A 19,771-nucleotide genomic window follows, 5' to 3' on the forward strand; every position below is an offset into this window, starting at 1 on the left:
AGTATTAATGAGGCTGCTTTGGTGCAAATCGCCTCATTAATATTAATCCCTCCCAGTCACCGTCAGCGGCGCGTGCTGCGAGCGAGCGGCACCTCTTCAAAGAGAGTTTGGGGAGATTAAAGCTGCGGGGGGACGCGGGAGGCAGAACTCATAGTATCGGGTCTCTGCAGGCCTGTCTGCAGCTGGTTCTGGCTCGGCAAACACGATTGCGTCCGGTCCCCTCCGTGGGCCTGAAATGCTGCAGATTTTCCCCGTATTGGGGAGAGAAAAAAGGCACCGGGGCGGCTGAGAAGCGCTGTGCATGGGAGGAGGCGGTGGTGCCGCGGGTGCCTCTCTGCGCCCGGGGCCGGTGCGGGCGGTGACGTGGGGCTCCTCAGCCCGCGGGAATTGCGGGGTTTCATCCTGCCGCGGCTCCCGGCAGCCCGCTGGGTTCATTAGAGGGAAAGCTGATGGGATCTGACTGGAGACCCCGGCTGCAGCTGCTCGAGCGGCCCCGGCTAGGCGGTGCATCCGAGGACAGCGCGCCGGCTGGGAACGGCCATGACGAAGGACGCGGGCGCTTTCCTCCCGCTGACGCTGGCAGCCTCCTCCGCTGTCAGCTCCCGCCCGGCGGCATCTCCGGCCCCGCATCGCCCTTTCCCTGGGGCCGGTACCCGCCGCAACGCGGAGGCGGGCAGCCGTCGCGCCCTGACTGCCCAGCGCCGTGCCGCTGTTGAAGCGCGATTACTAGGGATGATTTATTCCCTGATTTCTGGCAGCGCCGCGGGTGCTCGGACTGGTCCCGTGCAGGTGCTGCGGCCCCAGGCGGGTTATGCACCTCCTGCTCCTCATCCTGCCCTGACCCCAGGGACCGTGCTGCGAGCTCGGTGCCGTTTCCCAGGGGAACAGCACCCACTGGACCTGGTCGGAGGGGAGGACGTTTGGATGCTAAAGGGATCTCTCCCAGATTCTCCAGGGAGCGAGAGTGCTCCTCCGGAGAGCAGCATTCCCTTGGGGCATTTGCTGCTCAGGAGCTCTGATTTTGATTGGTTTTTCTGCCGTTAGCATACCACGTGGACCGGCTCAGACACACCGTCCCGCTTGGCCACTGTCCTGTCTCTGTTGGTAGCCAACAGTGGATTCCCAGGATGGGGTATAAGGATGGGGCAAGTGTGTTGTGAATCTCTTTGCTTTCCTAATCTCGGGGGGAAAAAAAAGCGCCTGTACAAATAGATTAAATAACCAATGAACCACTGTGATCAGAGCAGGGGTTGCATCTAGCCACAAGAATTATTCCTGGGTGCCTGACAAGAATTTCTTTCCAGCTCATTTGTTTCCAGAACTTTATTGTGCAGGAAAACATATGGAAGGGAAGGAAAAGAAGATAACTGTGGCATTAAATCACAGAGCAGCTTTGGTCGGGAGGGGGACGGCAGGGGCTCTCGGCCCGAACCCACTGCAAGCAGGGCCACAGCGTGGAAGAGGCTCCTGGCTCCGGGCGGGAGGGCAGCAGGATCCCAGGAAGGGCCGGGAGCGTGGGGACCTGTGCCAGCCCCCTGCACTCTGGGGGAAATCGCAGCCCCGCAGCCCCCCGGCAGCCGTCCTGCCCCACGGCACCTGCGCTCCAGCCATGGCAACCCTGACTGTGTCCTCGCCCCGCAGGTACTCCGAAGAGGAGATCCGGCAGAAAGTGGGGACCTTCCGGCAAATGCTGATGGAGAAGGAAGGCGTGCTCACCCGGGAGGACCAGCACGGGCGCCAAATGTAAGTGAGACTGGGTACGGCTTGTGGGCCCCGGCAGCAGCTGGGCTGGCCTCCTGCAGCTGCGGGGATGACCTCCGCTGGGATCCGCGTGGAGGAGGGATACATCAAACCTGGCCTCCAAACTTGCCCTGGATGCTGAGGGCTTGGAGAGATCCCCGCTCCTCTAGGAAATCTCACCTCCAGATTCCCTCTAACGTCGAGGGATCTAAGGCAGGATCCTGTCTCTAGCGAGGTTATCCAGCACTGGTCCTCCGGAAGCCTCAGGGTGCTGCGGGGCAAGGCCAGTGTTGCAACTCCCATGCCACAGATGTTGACAGCGGAGCACAGACAGTCTTGATGCCGGGCTCGTCCTGCTGGACACTAGCAGAGACCTTGCAGGTCTTTTGAGATGCAGGTTTGGTACACCAGGCCAAGGCAGGATTGGGACGCCGTGGGCAGATCCGTCTTCTCCCACACCGTGTGATTTGGCTTGGTCCAGTCACTTGGCAGCTGTCACAAATCTGGCCTGGATCCCGTGTCTCCCACTGCCTTAAACACAAACTGCACCAAGGGCAGAAGAGCAAAGGGGCACACCAGCTTTATTTTGGGGGATCCAAGGGGGTTTGGGCTGTCTCACCTCTGCCCATTCCCTGCCGGTTGGGTCACCTCTCCTGCCCTCCTTGGGGCTGCAATTGTAGCTCCTGCCTCTCTCCAGGCAAGGGACATGTATGATCGTAATGACGAGTTGTGCCGTAAGGGCGCAGGCAGGATCAGCAGGGCCAGAGCCTTTGCGGTTTTTCCCCCGGGCAGACCCGGAGCCATCCCCTTGGTGCCTGGTTATCAGGCTGGTGTAAATCCCGCATAGCTCCACTGAGGAAGCTGCTCCAAGTAGTTTCTACTCTGCGACTCTGTCTTCTAAGAGCTGCTCGCTCTGCCCCTTCCCCGGGGGCTGCTTCTGCCTCAGGGTCTCGAAGCTCAGGTTGGTCGTGCAAAATGGCACAGCTCTCGCTGGAGACCTGCCGCCCACTGCTCCCGGGCAGTGGCTTACACTCCTGCCCGCCCAGCGCAGGAGCATCCCCGTCCTCACGAGGGTCCGCCCTGGATTGATCGTGATTTATCTGTGAAAAGCTTAATGGCCCAGGAGCGTGGCTGGCCTGGCGTGCTCCATCTATCAGCCTGGAAACCAGGTCACTTGGGACAGGAATAGCTCCTGCAGGTTCACTGAATATTAATGCTTCATTAGGGTCAGGAAATCAGGGCAAGGGGGGAGGCAGGGAACCCGTGGCAGCGGGGAGAGCCTTTCTCCCGCAGCTCCACCACACCAGCACTGCTGCCAGGGAGCCGGGAGAGCCTGGGCTCCTGGTCCTCCGTGGCCAGCTGGTTGTACAAGGAGAGCACAGTCCCTTGCAAAGCAGCTCCCAAACCCTTCCAGCCTCCAGCATCACCATCTCCTAACACCCCAGGTGAGAGAGGCAGCACCGGGGAGTGAGGAGAGACCTGGAATGACAGAGTGAAGCGAGGGCTGTTCCTCCCTCGGGGCAGTGAAAGGGAAGAGAGCAGCCCTGGGCTTGCAGGCAGAAAGCCTGGCTGGCTGCCCATGGCCATACCAACCTGCCCAGCGCCGCCCTGATGTCCCAGAGCCAAGCTGGTGGGTTAACCAGCACCCGTCGCCCGCTGGGACGTGAGTCATCCCCAGAGCATCCTCCTAGGTAGGCTGGGGAGCAATTTGTGCTGGAGTGGTGCTGTGGCCATCGGCAGGAACCCGGGCTGGCTCTCCTGTTGGAGCTGGCGCTGTGATAAGCAGATAGGGAAACAGGAGGGAGGAGAGGGTTACCTGAACAGCCGCTGCTGTGTTCTTTCCCCACTTGCAGGCTTGCTTTTGCACTGTGATGGATAATCGTTGAAGATTAGTCTATGGGCTATAAATAATAGTGCTGATCTGGAAGGACCACTCCCAAAGCACAGGATTGCTCAGAGGAGGGTGCCAAGACCGATCCCAGGAGTGGCACTGCCCCTGTGCAAGCTACAGCTGAGTAGTTGGCAACCCTGCAGCCTGGAAAAGATGATAGAGGGCAGAAAGAGAGATGTGCAATATCCCGAGTGGCCTGCGGAGGGTGGCTCAGCACTGAGGGTCCCTCCCAGCACAAAGCCGAGGTGCTCAGGCCGAGCTAGTTGGAGCCCGGTCCAAAGAAGTGGTTCTTCTTGCAACATGCAAACATGCAAAGGCCTTTCCAAAGGATGTCCTGGGTGTAAAAACTTTGCAGTGGTTCCAGAAGAGGCTGGACTGAGGAGATGCACTAGAGTTATTGAATAAACACACACTCCTGTCCTTGAAATGGTGTGGAGGCTGGGAGACCACTCAGCAGAAATATTGCGTGTGCTGATCCTGGTATGATGCTTCTCTGGATGTCTACTTTTATAGATCAGGTGTTGGGCTGGATGGACTATTTTTCTGAACCTGGGCAACTGTTCTTCTTTCAAAGCTCACATGAAAAATCAGCATCATCCACAAAATCCCCAAGGAAAACTGAGGCATAGAGCTGAGACGTGACCACCTGAGCCCCTCACTGGCTCTCTGCACAATTCCAGCTCTCATCTCCATCTATGCATATGTAGCCTAGAGGTACAGCCCAGCTCCCGAAGGAGTAACTGCTTGATGCACAGGCTGGTGGGACTGAAAAAAAACCTGATAGCATGTGTCAAGAGGGGAGATATATCTGGAGCAGCACAACCTGGTCTTGAACCACTGAGCACAGCTAATGGAAGAAAAGCTGCCAGCAGGCTCCATCTCGAAGCACGTGGTTGGTGATCCACTTGTGGTGCTGAATTTCATCAGCTACTTACGGAGCAGAGCAAAAATCCAGCAAATAATGACTTCTCTTTGCTCCTCTTGCTTCCTCCTTTCTTCCTTCTTTCCATGTTTTTATTATTATTTGAAAGGCGTATGCTGCCCTCAGGACATGGCCAAGCCAAAAGGCGTTTGGAAAGGACCCAAAAGGTAGTTTCTCCAAAGCAGGCTGGGGGAATGGCAACCTGAGACCCACGCTGCCTCACCCCTCTGCCAACCAGCGTGGCCTGCTCAGTTGAGCAATCATTTGCAGCGAGGAGAAGGATGTCTCGCTTATATTTTCAGTCCAAAATACTTTTAATTGGGTTAAACTCCCCAGGGCCTGTCTGCGGCCAGTGAAGCCAACACATGCCATTCTCAGATTTGTCGTGTCTAGGTAGAAGTGCCTCTTCTTTAGCTGGAGGCCTTGGCAGGGCTGGCAAGCGGCTTGGTGCCAAGGGACTGTGGGGCCCTGATGGCTGCAGGGGATGCACTTCTCCATTAGCTTTGCCTGCCAAAGGCTTCTAAGATTGGAAAGTCTGGAGGGACCCATGATTGGGATGTTAGCTAGAGAGTCCAGCTTCCAAGGCTAGATCTGCCCTTGGTAGAAGAAAACCCTTGGGCTTGTTTGATGTAGGGCATCCCAGATATGACACCATCTGCTGCAGTTTCAGCTGAGGCACCTGGAGTCTCCTTCTTGAAGGCCATGTCCTCCCCCATCTTTCCTGGATAAGATGTCCTACAACAGAGCAATTTTCCCCCAGCAGAGATGGGGTTGCCAATATGGATGTGATGGAGAACTAGGATGTGCCTACCACTCCACCGTTTCTGTTAGCTCTGCTCTGACTGAGCTGTTATTTCTGAGCCTTTGGGCTTATGTGCTATTATTATCAAGAACTTTGGGCTTTGCTTCTTCCCCTGCAGCGTCCATGGTGACCCCAGTGCCCTTGGCGCTCCCAGGGGCTTGCTTGGTTCAGCTTGCAGGCAACAGTGGGTGGTCACCTGGGAACAGCACTAAGCTGCTCCTTCAAGGAGAGATGCTGCTCCATGCTGGAGAAGACAACCTGTGCCTAAACATGGACCAGGCAGAGCAGGGAGGAGGAGAAGAAAAACTGTCCTCACTGATGGGAGAGGATACTGAGGCACAGGGATTATAGGCTTGGTTTTCAGATTCCTCAGTATCTCCCACTCTTTTTGAGGGGTAGCCTGGGGCTTGTCCTGGCACCCCTGCCCAGGCAGTTGGATGCTGAATGACTTGTGGTTGGTCACCCAGGGACTTCAGCCCAAAATGGGGCTTTGAGTCCCCGTTGCTGGTACCGTGAAGCTTCCAAGGCCCTGGACAGCTTCTCTTCTGTGCAATTAACTTCTGATATCCCACATGGAGGGTGCAACTAGTGTGATCACAGGGTATGCCAGATGTATATGCTAGAAGGGCAGATTCCACCCAGATGTCTTCCACTGCCAAACACAGCCTGAATGCTGGGAGCATGGGAAAAATGGAAAATAAACAGCCTGTATCATCTCCTGTGGATCCTCCAATGCGTCCGGCTCCAGCTCAGCTCCAGGGACCTGTGCAAGGGGCTGAGCTGGAGGCCAGGGGAAGCTTGCTCTGTCCTGAGCTCCCGGAGCTGGTGTTGGAGACAGCCCTCTGGTTGTCATCTCCAAGCAGGCCATTGCTAGGAAACGCTTCGTCAGGGCTCTTTGACGTGTTTCTGTCTGCTCCACCCCCTTCCTCTCAGCTGTTATCACCAAGTCTCAACACCCTCAGCCACCTTTTTGGCCTAGAAGCTCTTCTTCTGCTCAGGGCCCAAATCACTAGCAAAGCACCCCCACCCATCTGTAGACGGATGCGTTTGCCTTTGCCTTGTGCATGGAGGGGCTCTGGCTGGGTTTTTGGAAAAAAGGGGAGCTGGGGGCTGTGGGGGAAGGTGGAGGAGCCCAGAGGATGTGAGGAGAGTGCTGGGTGCCACTGCCGTGTGCTGAGCCTGGTGGCAGGGCTGGGAGGTCACCGAGTCCCCGGGCACGGGTGTCCCTCCAGCTGCTCCTGTGCCGACCGTGCGCTGCTAGAGGCTCAGCAAACAAGAGGCCGAGAGGCAGGTTGGTGCATCCCACCCCGCAGCGGCTGCTGTCGTCAATAGCAACCTGCCCGCCGTTTCCACGGCAGCGGGAGAATTAACGCTGACGAACACGGGAGGCAGGGGAGACCCCAGGGGTTTCGGGCCTGACGCCCAGCCCCTGGCTGTCTCGGCTGGACTGGGCAGCGGAGCCTGGCGGGACGCCCACTGCCCCCCGTGCATCCTCGGGCGGCCCGGGCTGAGCCGGCGGCACGTTCCCGCGCCTGGCGCAAAGCCTGGATAATCTGGGGCGGCTCCGGCCGACAGCCAGATAATCGCCCCGGATCCCCCGATCCTCCTGCCGTCTTCTCTCCCTCTAATCCAGCCCCTGCTGCCTGCCTGGGCTGACCCCACCGGGGAGACCCCAGCACCCTCCACTAAGCCCTGGGACGGGAAACAGAGAGCCCTGAAATAATCCTGCTTCTCCTCCTTTGCCAGAGTGATAGAAAACCACCACGCGGTGGACGGGGAGGAGTACGCCGCCGAGTACGCCGAGTACGACGACAGCTGCCTGCTGCAGTGCGACTGCTCGGCCGGGTGCTACCGCGACGACAGCAGCCACCGAGAGTACAGGTGCGCCCGCGGGCGGGACTGCCCGGAAGTGCCGCCGCTGCCTGCGCCCCGGCCAGCCCGCCGAGCAGCGGGGCGGCCGGCCCCATCCCCACCGTGTCCGCTTTTCCCCCGCAGGCTGAAAAGACGGTCAAGCAGCTCCACCTCTCCGCCGCCCAAGAAGAAAAAGAAAAAGAAATCGGGTCACCGCCGGAGCCGGTGAGTCGCCGGCTGTCCCAGGAGGGCAGGACGGAGCAGCTGGCTCTGCCCGCTGCTCCTTCCTTAGCCTCTGCTGAGGCTCAATTCCCCCCTAAACGGAAAGAGTTAGTGACTCCGGGTCACGAACTCGGCCCGTGCTCGGCTCTGCGGTTGGGGCCACGGGCTGCAGGGGCTGGTGCCGGGGGCAAGGCGCAGGCCTGCCCGCTGGCTGCACCTCAGCCTGCCTGGCTGCCTCTGCCCGGCGCTGCGGGGCCCCAAAGCTCACCCAGCCCGAGCACACCCTGCGCACCTGCATTGCCCCGGCCAACGTACACGTATACACCGTATACCGGCCCCAAGCGCAGTATGTGCACCCTCCCGGGGGAGGCAAGGCAGCCGAACGCATCCCCCCAGCGCGACACACCTATGCAGGCAGGAGCCGCAACGCTCACCCCCAGCCCAGCCCTCCGGAAGGAGCTCCCGCGGGCCGCTGAGCCCCGCTTCGGCACTGCCGTTTGGCTTGCCTTGGGGGAACCAGGCACGCAGCCGCTGTCAGCTGCTTTGCGGAGATGTGACTTAATGAGGCAATTAGCATAGGGGCTAGCTGATGTGGGTAATTGCAGCATTAAGAGATGCACCATCACCCTTTAGCCTGCTCAGCTGGAAGTGCTGCTAGGGGGCTTAGGGAGGAAAGACCTGGCTGGTGTAGGGCACAGCACTGGGCAGGATCTGGCCCCTTGGAGAAGTCTGGCTCTGTCTTCCTGCCTGTCCCCTCCCCAGCTGGTGCCTGGGGCCTGCTCCTCCCCTGCGCAGCCCACAGTGGGGCTAAGAGCTGCTCTTCTTAACGTGCCTTTCTTTGCCTTCCCCGTGGCAGCAAAAAGAGGAAACCTGGCTCGGAGCGCAGGTGAGTGCCCTGGCTGTGGTGGGAAGCGGGGGGGGGGGCTCAGCAGTGTGTCCATCACCCTTGCATGACACTACGGTCCACAGCCTCCCCTCCTGCCGTGCTGTAGGGCTGAGCTGAGCCTGTCACCCTGCTGAGCCATGCTGGTGCTTGTGACCCCAAGCCCTGCCCTGGTATGGTGAGGGTGGTGGAACGGCGTGCGTGGTGGTGGGAGTGCTTGGGAGTGCTGGACTGGAGACACATTAGTACACATGGGGAACCTGTGCAGGCTGGCGTTTGCCACTTGCTGTCCATCTGGGAAACGGTATCAGGAATTGACTTGTCCAGCTGCATTTCCTGCTGGAGACTGCAGAGCCCACAAGGTGGCAATGGGACACAGCAGGATGCAAGTGATCTGAGATGAAAGTTAATCAAAGTCCATGCTCCGAAAGCTTCTTTCTACCCCTACTGCAGATCCCCTAAGGAAATAGTTCCTGTGTAATGTCCGTGTGTCTAAGTCCCATTAGCTGTGCCAGGGAAGCAGGGTGGTGGTGCATTGCAGGGATGGGCTCCTGTGGGCCATGGGGATGGGCCTCAGGGTCCCTGCTGCACCCTAGCCAGGATCAAAGAGCCCCTCACTCTCAGCTCAAGGGCTCTTGTTTTTTTTTAAAAAAAAATTCCAGCTGTGACAGCTCTTCGCCAATCCGCAAGGAGAAGAAAAAGAAGGCTGGAAAGAAACACAGACGCGACAGGTAAGAAGGGCAACATGTCAGTCTGCATTTCCTCTCCTTCGTCTCCTCCCTCTTTGGGTGACAGAGAGGGATGGGCATCGAGCAGGGCTGGTTAGAGGTGAGCTTGGCAAAGACCAGTGCATGGAGATTGGGATCAAGCCCTCCTGCTTTGTCCCACTCCCAGTGAGAATCCAACTGCGGGGCTGCCTGGGGCCCTGTGGGTGCGTGGCAGCACCCTGGCATCCATGAACCCCTATTACTGTGTCCCCTGCACCTCAACAGTGCAAGCTGCCTAGTGTCCCCAGTTTCCACCAAGTCCAGGCCTGAGAGCAGTGGAGCTGTTACACATGGCCAGCCTGGGGTGGCCCTGAGTGCAGGACACCTTGGGAAGGGACCTTGGGTGATGCGGACCTGCTCCTGCAGCCACAACAGGGTGTGCTATCGTAAATCTAGAGGGAGGCACTTTGACAGGCAGGAGGAGGTAAGAGGGTGCTAGAAAGCTGCCTGCCGAGGATGTGCCAGAGACCTGGCATGTCCCCATGGTGTGGGGATGGCATTACTCAGGGCAGTGGGGCTGTCCGAGCAGCAGCTGCCCTGCTCCCAGCTCCCTTGCTGGTGTGCTTGCCCATTCATCAGCCCATCCTGGTCGTTCATTGCCTCCTCCTCTCCCTCCTGCCTGCCCTTGTCCCAGTTCACCTCCATCCTCCGGGGGCTGCCCAGCCTTTCCTGCTTATTAGCTAGCTCAGTACAACTCCTTCATCTCTGTCTCCTCTTCATCCTCCAGGTCTGAGTCTGGATCCCGGAAGAAGAGAAGACACAGGTGAGAGCGAAGGCTGCAGGAAGCCATCCTGCCAGAACCTGCTCTAGGTCTCCTTGTTGGGAGAGCCCCCAGCCATCATTCTTCCTGGTGTCCCTGCCACTTCCACCCTGCAGGGACAGGTCCTCCCTGCCACTGAGGGTTGGGGCAGGGGGAGCAGCACCCTGAGGAGTTATGGATCCTGTAAGTGAGTGCCCCATCAAAGCCATGGGACTGAGGAGGAGAGCATGATGATTTCTAGGCAGGTGCCACGTTCTATCTGCAGTGGGAGACACAAGCCTTGTGATGACCAGCCCTGTTGGTGATACAAGCAGGGGTTGACACACGTTTTCCAGCACCCAAGAGACGTTGCCTACCTTGGGACTGTGGGGCTGGCTGTGGGACAGGAATATGCCTTGAGGTCAGGACATCCCCCTCAACTCTAAGACTAGGCACCACTGGTTGTCTGTCTACCTTGGAGGTAGCAAGGGCCTACCACACTGAGGCCTCACCAGCCTCTCGAGTAGCCAGCCATATTCTGGGTCCAATCATGCCTGGGGTCTGCAAGCTCACCCATCACAGCCCATTGTGCTCCCTGCTGCAGGACATTTTGGGGGCTGTAGGACTGCAGCACTCGGGTCTGAGCTGGTGAAGGACTGTTTTCTCTGTCAAACAATGAGACACAGCCATGGACCAGTTAGCTAGCACCCATCTATCTCTTGAGGGCTGCCCAAAGGACCACCTTCTGCTGCCACCAGTCTGCAAGCAAGTCCTCATCTGCTGGGGGCAAACATACAGCTCTGGAGGTATCTGCCTGCCTGCTGCTAGGCAGGCAGGGCTAGCATATTCCCTGTGTGGACTCCACTGAGACATGCCTGGCCTCCAAGCTTTCTCCAGCCCAGCTTGCAGGGCCTTGAGGAGTCCCACTTTTAGGACCAATGAGCCCCTGATCTGCCTGGGGAGGAAAGGATGGATCTCAGAAGGCTTTGCCATGGTAAACCCTGGCCATGCCTTGTTCTGCAGATGCCCTCTGCTGGCATTGCTATTTAGGGAGGCAGGAGGAAAACATGGGCAAAGGGGCCATCCGTGGGCAGAGCAGCTCAGGAGGTGGGGGAAGGTCAGCAGAGAGGTGACAACTGCCCTAAAACCGGCTGATCCAGAGCAGAAATGGCCTCCTCCTCCTCTTTAGCACTAGCCTGTCCCATCTGGCTGGCATCATTGGGTGACTTGGTTGAGGCTTGCACACAGTGGAGATCGGAGTCATCCTTGTCTGCAAGGTCTCACAACAGGGATGGCCCCAAGCAAATCTCACTCCCTCAAATCTTGGGATTTACAATATTTGGAGTCATGACAGGCCTGTTGGGAGCTCCATGAAGGTTTGCTCCTCAGTTGGCCCCCGGCTCTGGGTCACACCATCTCCAAGCGGAGCTGAGCCTGCAGCTGGGCTCCAGCACCCACTGTTAGGCTGCAACGTGAGGGTATGGTCAGCAAGGACAGAGAAGGCTAGGCACCGAAGGCTAAACCCTGAGCTGGCCCCAAGGTTGAGCTCTAGGTGCCTGGCAAGGGGCAGGGAGTAGCATCACCCTGCACAGGTGTCAGCAGTGGAGAGATGCCTGCTGAGGATGTGGGGCTTGCTCATGCTCCTGTGTCTGCATTTTCAGCTTTCTGCTGTTTCCATAGGTCCAGAAGCCCCAAGAACAAAAGGAAAGAGAAAAACAAAGATCGCAAGAGGTGAGCTGCCAGCAGCCAGCACCTGCTATAGCTGGCCCTGTGGAGGCAGCAGGTCCTGGTGGGATGGGGCTACGCCCCATCAGGATGCTGTGCCAGAAGGAGGTGTGGGGCTACCCCTGTTGAAGTGGGTGGGGTCCAGCCCATCACCAGGCTAGGAGGGGTCTATGCTGGCCAGCCGAGCTAACCTGGGTGGCTGGAGCCTCCGAAATGAGTGGCTGCTGGGGACAGTGCAAGGGGAGGCACCAGTGCAGAGGGTCCTGGCACCAGGGGTGTCCCACGGCCAGCAGCACCATGCTGCCCTTATTTCCCGGTCACCACCCAGTGATTCAGCCAGCCCTTCTTCCTTGTCCCCATCCTCTCTGCAGGTCCCACAGCGAGTCCTCAGCTTGGCGGTCGCATAGACGCAGTAGCTGCAGCTCTCACAGTGCTTCGCTCTCCTCCGATTACAGCAACTCCAAATCCCCCAGCAGGTAGGAGGACCCCTGCCTTGACCTCCACCAGCAGAAACAGCTCTAAATCTCTTTTGGGGTGATGGAGAGGTGATAAGGAGGGCAGGGAGCATTCAGATGCCAGTGTTGAGACATCTGGGGACTGAAATGGGGAGAGCAGTACAGGTGAGGCTCTGGGAGGTGCATGACAAACCTGTCTGTCCCATGCTGGGACATAAGCCACAGCAGGACCTCATGGTCTTGCTGCGCTGGGGCCTTTTCCCGCCTCTCTTTAAATCATCAGCTCCTGGAGTCCCATGAATACATGGGAATCCTTTTTTGCATTTCTAAAGCAGATCAGAAAAAAAGATGACTTGGCCTGTTGGTTGCAGAGTTGTGTTTGGAAATGTGGTGCCTGGTCAGGGTTTCAAACTGTATAACAAAGTTTCAAAGGGTGAAACCCAAAACGTGTTTTTTTCAACCCACTTCCCACTTTGGGGAGGCCTGACCTGCAGTTCCAGTCATAACCAGTGACTGGCAGCCCTGTGGGATCAAGGCGAAGGGTGATGCCATGCCAGGGGTGGGAGGCAACCCGGTCCCTGGTGGCTGCCTATGGGCACACGTGTCTCCAAGGCCATGGCTTTGCACCACTTCTCGTGCCCCACTGGGCTGGCCCATGGTCACCCGCTCCCCTTGGTGTCCACACAGGCTGAGCCCCAAGCACCGTGAGGACGGCCCCAAGGGCAGCAGTGCCCGCTCCAGCCACAGCCCGTCCTCTTCGCCCCGCCGCTCTGCCACGCCGCGCCAGAACGGGCACAAGGGCAGCGCCCAGAACGGCCGCCGCAGCCGCAGCCCGTCGCTCGAGAAGCCGCAGAATGTACGTACGCTTTTCTTGGATCACGGTTCACTTCCCTGACTGCTTCCCTCCCCTCCTGCCTCACCAGGATCCCCCCAGCTCTCCTCTCCCACCTCATCTCCTCTCCCTCCTCCGGTCACTTTGCTCTGAGCTCATGATGCCCAGCTGGCTGGGCCAGGTGGCTCGCTGGGGTCTTGGCGCTGGCCCTGTCGGGCAAAGCCCCACCCCACCACGATCCAGCTGCCCTTTCCTGGTCCCCACCGGCTTTGTAGGTGTGAGCTGGCACCCAGGCAGGGGGATGCCAGCCATGGCCCTTGCCAGAGTTTCTCTGGGTGCTCAGTCCCCTGCTGGCAAGCGGCACTCAGTAGCTCACAAGCCGGCATTGCCTACCAGGGCCACCTCTGTGCTCAGCACCTCTGCTTTGAGCTCAGTCAGCCATGAAATGGGTAAAGCTGGAAAAATTATTTCCCTGCCACTGCCAAGGAAAAGGTATTGACACAGGGCTCTCGACTGTGGAGCCCAGTCTGCACCTGAATCTGGGGACAGCATCTAGGCCAGGACAGGCTTTGGAGCTGGTTTGGTGCTGGGCGCTCAGTTTTTAGGAATTCAAGGTCTCCGTGGAGGCTTGTCCTTGGGTTGCCTGTCCTTGGCTGTGCCTCGCTCCCCGCGGAAGCCCCTGCTGCTTCAGGGGTTTATTCCCGTAATGAAAGCGCTCATGTTAAGGCATAGCCAGTGTGGCAAAGGAGCCGGCCCCAGCTTCGCTACTGCCGGGGTGGAGACGAGCCCAGTTCAGCTCCCAGGGCACGACGGGTGATGGAGGCAGGGCCGAGCCAAGGCACCCGGCGGCACCCAGGTGCCCCAGAGCTGTCCTGGGACACCTCCTGCCCTGGAGCCCGCCGCGGGCTGCCGTCGGCCCTCCCACTGTCTCAGCATCGCCCGGGGCGCCGAGTACCCCCTGGTGCTCCCCAGCCCCGCACCGGCCCGTGCCAGAGAGCATCGCCCAGGCCCCCGAGCTCCTTCTGCTCCCGGGCACTAGTGGTACTTTTCTCCAACAACTTTCTTTCTCTCTCTCTTTCTCTCTCTCTCTTTTTGTTTTTTTCTTTTTTTAATCCCATCTGTGTTTTTCTTTAGCCTCCCATTTGAAAAAAACCCCAAACGGTAATATACAATTCCATTTCTTGCTCAGCAGAAGCAGGGAAGAGGGGGAGGGAAGGGAAATGAAACGTGCTTTTTCTTTTTTCCTCCTTGTTTAGTTTCCTTTATTATGACTTTTTTTTTTCCTTCGTGATGTACAGAAATGCAAACGATATTTCATTTTTTTTCCTGTCGTCGTTGTGTTGTTCTAGAATTTTTTGCTTTTGTGTGTGTTAATGTGGAGAAGAAAAAAAAAAAAGAAAAAAAGCAGATGTGTTTTCTTAATATTTACAACCGTTGAACATTGTATTTCCATTTCTATATTTTGACCAAGGGATTTAAAAGGGAAGGTAACCATGCCGATCTAAAGCAAAAAGCCATCTGGCTCTACAAAACTGAGAAGCAAATTGCCATTTGCCTCCTTACATTTAGTCCCCAGTTGCCACTCTCTCCAGGCAGGGCTCATGGCCAGTGCCAAGTGCCCTTTGCAGACATGGGTGAAAGCGGGGCAGAGCCCCGTTGCCTTCCCCCCATGCTGGGGGGAGATGCCTCAAAGAATCACTTTTGCCTTGAAGACTCAACTTCCCTTTTAAATGCACAGTCCTCGTCTCCATGCGTCCCCCCGCCGGCTGGCTCCCCTCCATTCTCGCGCTCTCTCGTTCTTCCTCCTCTCTCCTCCTCCTCTCTCTTGCGCTTTCTCTCTCCCACACGCACTCTCTCCAGCACTTCTTTCTCTCTGTTATTTTTTCTTTGGGCCGCTCCGAGCCGATCCCAGTGCCAAAACGACCCAATGAACCTTGACATGGTCTGCCTCCATCTGTTGCTTTACTTGCATGTGGTTTGGGACTTTGTAATGTTGCGTAGCGCCTTTTTGAGACAGAAACGCGGTGCTGCTATGTAGAGGCCGGGTGATGCACGCAAGTGAGAGCGAGCAAACCCGCCACGTCTGGCTGCCTGCCAGAGACTTTCGATTAAAGAAAAAAAAAAAAAGAGAAAAGAGACGAAAAACATTGAAAATCTAAGTGAAGCAAGCTTTATTAGCAAAGGGGTCTAAATCACATTACTAAAGAGTCATTGTCTTTTTCCCATTCTGCACTCCAAATGTGGAGATTATTGTTTTCTTTTTTTATTATTGCATTCCTGTCACTGACAATTCAGAAGGTAGGTATTTCGTCCACCTCTGCACGTTCACTTCTGCAGATGAGCCTGTTGAAAAGCACCGTAGCTTGATTTAATGTTATTTTCTCTTTCTTACTTTCTCCTTTCTCTCAGTCTCTCTATTTCTCTGTCTCTCTTTCATTTTGTCTCTTTTTGGTGGCTCTATATAATTTTTTATTTTGTATTTTTTCCCTCAATTAGCTACAAAGCCATGCTCTTTTATGTTTTTTTTTTGTCCATGTAATATTTTTTTCTTTCTTTCCTCCCTTTTCTCTCCCTTGTTTACTTGTTCTGTTGGTAGAATGCATTTCTGTGTGTTTTAGCCCTCCGATTTTTGTGTTCGTTTCCATAAGCGGTACAATTATGTCTAGTCGATTTGATTTCCTCTGTGGCTTTTTAGGGGCTGGATAACAAAGTGAGCAAAGCTAACAGCAAATAAAGACAAAGGGCAGGGACAAAACCCCAGCGTGTGAAAAGGAGCGGCAGCGTGAGCAGGGATGGCGGCGGGGGTGGCGCTGGGGTAGCGGAAGGGCAGGAGCAGAAAACGCTGAATGTGGAAACGCTGCGTTTTTTAGAGGAAATCTCTCTCTATCTCTACCTCTCTCTCTCGTTTGTTTTTTTCTTTTTTTTTGGTTGCTTTTATTTTTCCCTTCCAGAGCTGGTGCCGCCTTGGGGCTCGCTCCTGGCCGCGCCTCGTGGCTGCAGCCACTCCGGCGGCTGCGCCCCAGAGCGAGGCATTTCCAGGGTTGTTTTGCCATCTGTAGGGTTAGCGATCGCTAAGCGAGCTGGCAGCTTCCCCCACCCCCAAGCAACTGGAAAACCAACAGCTTGTTAAAGAAATTGTTTAAAATAAACAAGGAAACCCCAGTGCCCTCTGTCAGCTCTGGAGGGTGCTGGGAGCGATGGCAGGTGTTGCCTGCGGCGGTGGCATGCCACAGCCCTGGTCCGGCCTGGCTGCTCGTGCTCGTGGTGTGGGGACGTGTCCCTCTCTGTGGTGTCCCACGGCCCTGGCCCTGCCTGGCCACTCGTGGCATGGGGACGGGTCCCCCTCAGCAGCGTCTTCCCCCCCCCCCGTGGCTGCCATCACCCCTCCCCGTGCTCTGACCTCCTCCCTCTTCTTGGGCGGAGAAACTGGGCTTTAGGAGCCAGAGAGGAGGCCAGAGGGAGAGCAGTGGGAGCCTCTTCCCATCCACTTACCTCCGCGTGTCCCAGGCGAGGGGGTGGCAGGGAAACGGGCTCATCAGCATTGTAGTGACTCATAGGCTCAGCCCCGGCGCTGCCGCCATCCCCCTCGGCGCGGCGGCTGCCCTCTCTGTGGCGCTGGGTGCTCGCGTGTCCACAAGGGTGCCGAGGATGGTGGAGAGAACCCCCTGAAGCCGCCCCGCAGCGTGGGCCTGGAGCCGGTGGCGTCTATCCCTCGGGCGCCAGCACCAGGCCGACCAGCCGCGGCCGCCATCTTGCCTTGGATCCTCACAAAATGGCGGTGCTGGGGCGAGCTGGCCTTAGTGTGGGGCCCGGGGCGGGTTTCCCTCAGGGTTTCTCACCGACGAGATATTTCCTAGGATATAGGAAGGGGGGAAATAAAATAAGGAAGATTTGGGAAGATAAGGGAGATTTTTCACTCCCAGAGCAAAAGCTTTTAGGCAGGTTGCTGCTGTTGGCTGTGGCTGGCGCCGCCGGCGCTCGGGCCGTCCGTCCACCCCCAAAGCGAGGGCCGAGCCCCGGGGCGCCGCCGGGCGGCCCCGAGGGCAACACGCGGACGGGGCCTAGGCGAGGCGAGCTGTTTTGTTTTATTTCTCTTCTCCTCCTCGCTCTCGTCTCTCGCTGTCTCTCGCTTTCTCTCTCGCTCTCTTTCTTTCTCTCTTGCATTTTTGTGAATCTAATGATGCACTTATATTGCCCCGCTTTTCCCTTCTCTTCATACCTTACCTACTAAAGGAGGAAATGCCACTTTTTTGGTAAGTGGATGTTAACCAAGAGGGACTTAAAAAAAAAAAAAAAAAAAAGCATATAACGGAAAAAAGGAAGCAGAAAGCAAAGTCTGTGTTGAGTGCTGATGAGAACTTAGCAGTTCCCTGCAGAGTCACAGCTAAAAAATCAATGAGTATCCCAGGACGAGTTCAGAGACATTTGTTTATCTCAGTAACGATGACATTCGTGGAGTTTTGGTTTGGTTTTTATTTGAGTGGTTTTTTTTATGTTTTCTTCTTTCTTTTGGTTTCTTTCAACCTTTTCTCCCCATCCCCTGTGGCTCCCTGCCTTGCCCTCCATCGTTGCTCTGTGCCGTCTTCCTCATTTTCTGGATTTGTTTTAAGCCAAAATCTGTACTATATGTAAAAACTATGCATATTTAAACATGTATATATATACATATATATATACATATATATATGTATATATATGTGCATGCATCTGTGTGGGCAGAGCTCCCAGCCCCTTCCCATCCACCTGGTCCCATTACCTCCAGTCCCTTTTGGTTTGATCCTGCAGTTCAGTCTAATTTTCTCTCTCCCCCATCTCTCCCTTCTCCCCCACCTCCTTCCCTCTTCTCATCTTTTCTTTTATTCTTGTTTTCCTCAGTTCTTTTGGGTTTTACATCCCTTTTCCTTTCACCTTTCTTGTTTGGGCTGGGAGGGTGCCAGGGGTTTGCTTTATCTCCGTTCCAGATGTTTGGGGGGTTGTTTCTTTCCTTCCCTCCCCGATGATTTTGGGTTTCTTGGCTATTTTATTTTCCCCTCCCCTCTCTCTGTTTTTTGCGTTTTGCATGCGGAGATTTGCATGACCCACGTTGTTGAGGGTGAGAGGCTGAGGTGAGAGGAAGGTGCAGAGTAGCGTCTGTGTAGCCTGCCTTATGCGATGTGCGTTGACATTGTGACTTGGGCCCCTGGCCCGGTGCACCCCGTTAAAGAACACTCTCTCCTTCTTTCTTCTCTTCTTTCCTCCCCTCTGCCTTTTCCCCTCTCTCTGTCTGTCTTTCCCCCCTGCCAGAGGCCAGCCTCAGCGTCCCCTTCTCCCCGGGCCCATGGCAGGAGCGACCCGCTGTCGCCCCGCGCCCGGGGCGGCAGACACAGCGCGAGGAGCCCCCGCTCGCCCTCGCCAGAGAAGGCAGCCCGATGTGGGGCCGAGAAGCATGGCCACCGGCACCGCTCCCGCACCGCCTCGCCACCCCGGCACCGGGGCCAGAGCAAGGCCAGGGCCGCGGCCCCACGGGAGACATCACCACCAGCACTCAGCCCCCCAGGCTACAGCAGCGACTCGGAGGGCTCAGCGTGCTCACACCCCTACCACCCGCCACCTGGTGCTGAGAAGAACCATGGCGCTCACACCAAGAAGTAAGAGGGGGCTTGCAGGCAAGGGGGTGCAATTCAGCCCTTGGTGGTGATGGGGCTAAGCTGAGGAACAAAGACACTTGGGATAAGCTCAGCTCATCTGAAAATCACAGCCCCATAGGACCACTTCTGATGCTTATTCTGGGGTACTCAGGGACTTTGCTGTGTTTCTCGGCTCCTTTGGGAACACAGCAAAAGCCCTGGAGGGAAAGGAGCTTTGGAAGGGGCTATGGCTGTCAGGACAGCACAGGGAATGTCTTTGCTCTGCCCATTGCAGGGTGAAGGAGAGACACCACCGGGGCAGGCCAAACAGTAGCTCAGAGTCATCGGCCAAGCACTCCCGGCACACATCTGAGCGAAAGAAGAGCCTGTCCCACAGCACGGGACACAGGAGCAGCTCCTGGAGCTCCAGCGGCTCCGTGTCCAAGTCCCGGTCCCGCTCCCGGGAGAAGCGAGCAGCACGGAGCAGGACCCGGTCTCCATCGCAGAAAAAAACCGCGAGCAGGTCAGCCCCCAGGGGTGATGGGAGACATCCTGTGGGGTTATCCAATACTGGTGCCTCCCTGGAGAGCACTGGTTGTGCTGTGTGGCCTGAGTCCTTGGGACACAAGTCCCAGCACACTATACAAGTCCTTCCCTAGGAGAGTCCAGAATTAAGAGAGGGCCAAAAATTCTTTCTAGACTGTGGTAGTCTTTCCCTTGAAGCATCCCTGCTGTGGAAAAGAAAGGCCCAAGGGGGCTGGTACCCTGGTACCATAGTTGCAGACCCAGTACCATTCCTAATGCTGATTTTGGGTGTCAGTCTTACTCCATGCGGATGGTCACCATGCATGGTGTCCACCCAGCATTCATGTCCCCAGGCTTCAAGCCTGCTGTCTGCTCACCTGACCCCTGTGTAGCTCTCCAGCCAAACATGGCTAATATGCATTACAATTTTTGGTTTAGAGAGAAGGACAACGAGCCCCGAACACGCCACAGTGACCCTGATCCTGCCCGGGCCAGACGTCGCTCCAGAAGCTATTCTCCCATCAGGAAGAGGAGACGTGACTCTCCCAGTTTCATGGAGCCCAGGAGGATTACAAGGTAGATCTTAGCACATGCCAAATTCCCCACTCCTACTGCTAGCACGGCCTCAGAGCTGAGCTCTGCTGCCAGGGAGCCCAAGGCATTGCACTGGGTGGATGGATGGGTGGGTAGATGAATGGATGAGCATCTCTGAGGACATACAGAGCCAAAGCATGAATGGATAGGTGTGTCAGTCTAGGTGGACAGATGGCTAACCAGACAGACTGTCTTCAATATTACAGACTTCTGATGT

At 56.7% G+C, this 19,771-nt stretch overlaps 1 protein-coding gene across 1 annotated transcript in view; it reads left to right on the plus strand.

Moving 5' to 3' along the window:
- Positions 1–19,771, plus strand: part of SRRM3 (serine/arginine repetitive matrix 3) — a 37,863-nt gene that overhangs the window by 14,749 nt on the left and 3,343 nt on the right. The window contains exons 3-14 of the mRNA XM_062592673.1: positions 1,642–1,743; positions 7,102–7,236; positions 7,351–7,431; positions 8,285–8,314; positions 8,974–9,042; positions 9,806–9,841; positions 11,498–11,548; positions 11,914–12,018; positions 12,685–12,853; positions 18,113–18,456; positions 18,731–18,958; positions 19,399–19,536. Of these exons, the coding sequence (XP_062448657.1) occupies positions 1,642–1,743; positions 7,102–7,236; positions 7,351–7,431; positions 8,285–8,314; positions 8,974–9,042; positions 9,806–9,841; positions 11,498–11,548; positions 11,914–12,018; positions 12,685–12,853; positions 18,113–18,456; positions 18,731–18,958; positions 19,399–19,536 (1,488 nt within the window). The remainder of the gene's footprint in view (positions 1–1,641; positions 1,744–7,101; positions 7,237–7,350; positions 7,432–8,284; positions 8,315–8,973; positions 9,043–9,805; positions 9,842–11,497; positions 11,549–11,913; positions 12,019–12,684; positions 12,854–18,112; positions 18,457–18,730; positions 18,959–19,398; positions 19,537–19,771) is intronic.

This window comes from Rhea pennata, chromosome 20 (assembly GCF_028389875.1).
Source record: "Rhea pennata isolate bPtePen1 chromosome 20, bPtePen1.pri, whole genome shotgun sequence".
In the NCBI taxonomy this organism is placed as follows: domain Eukaryota; kingdom Metazoa; phylum Chordata; class Aves; order Rheiformes; family Rheidae; genus Rhea; species Rhea pennata.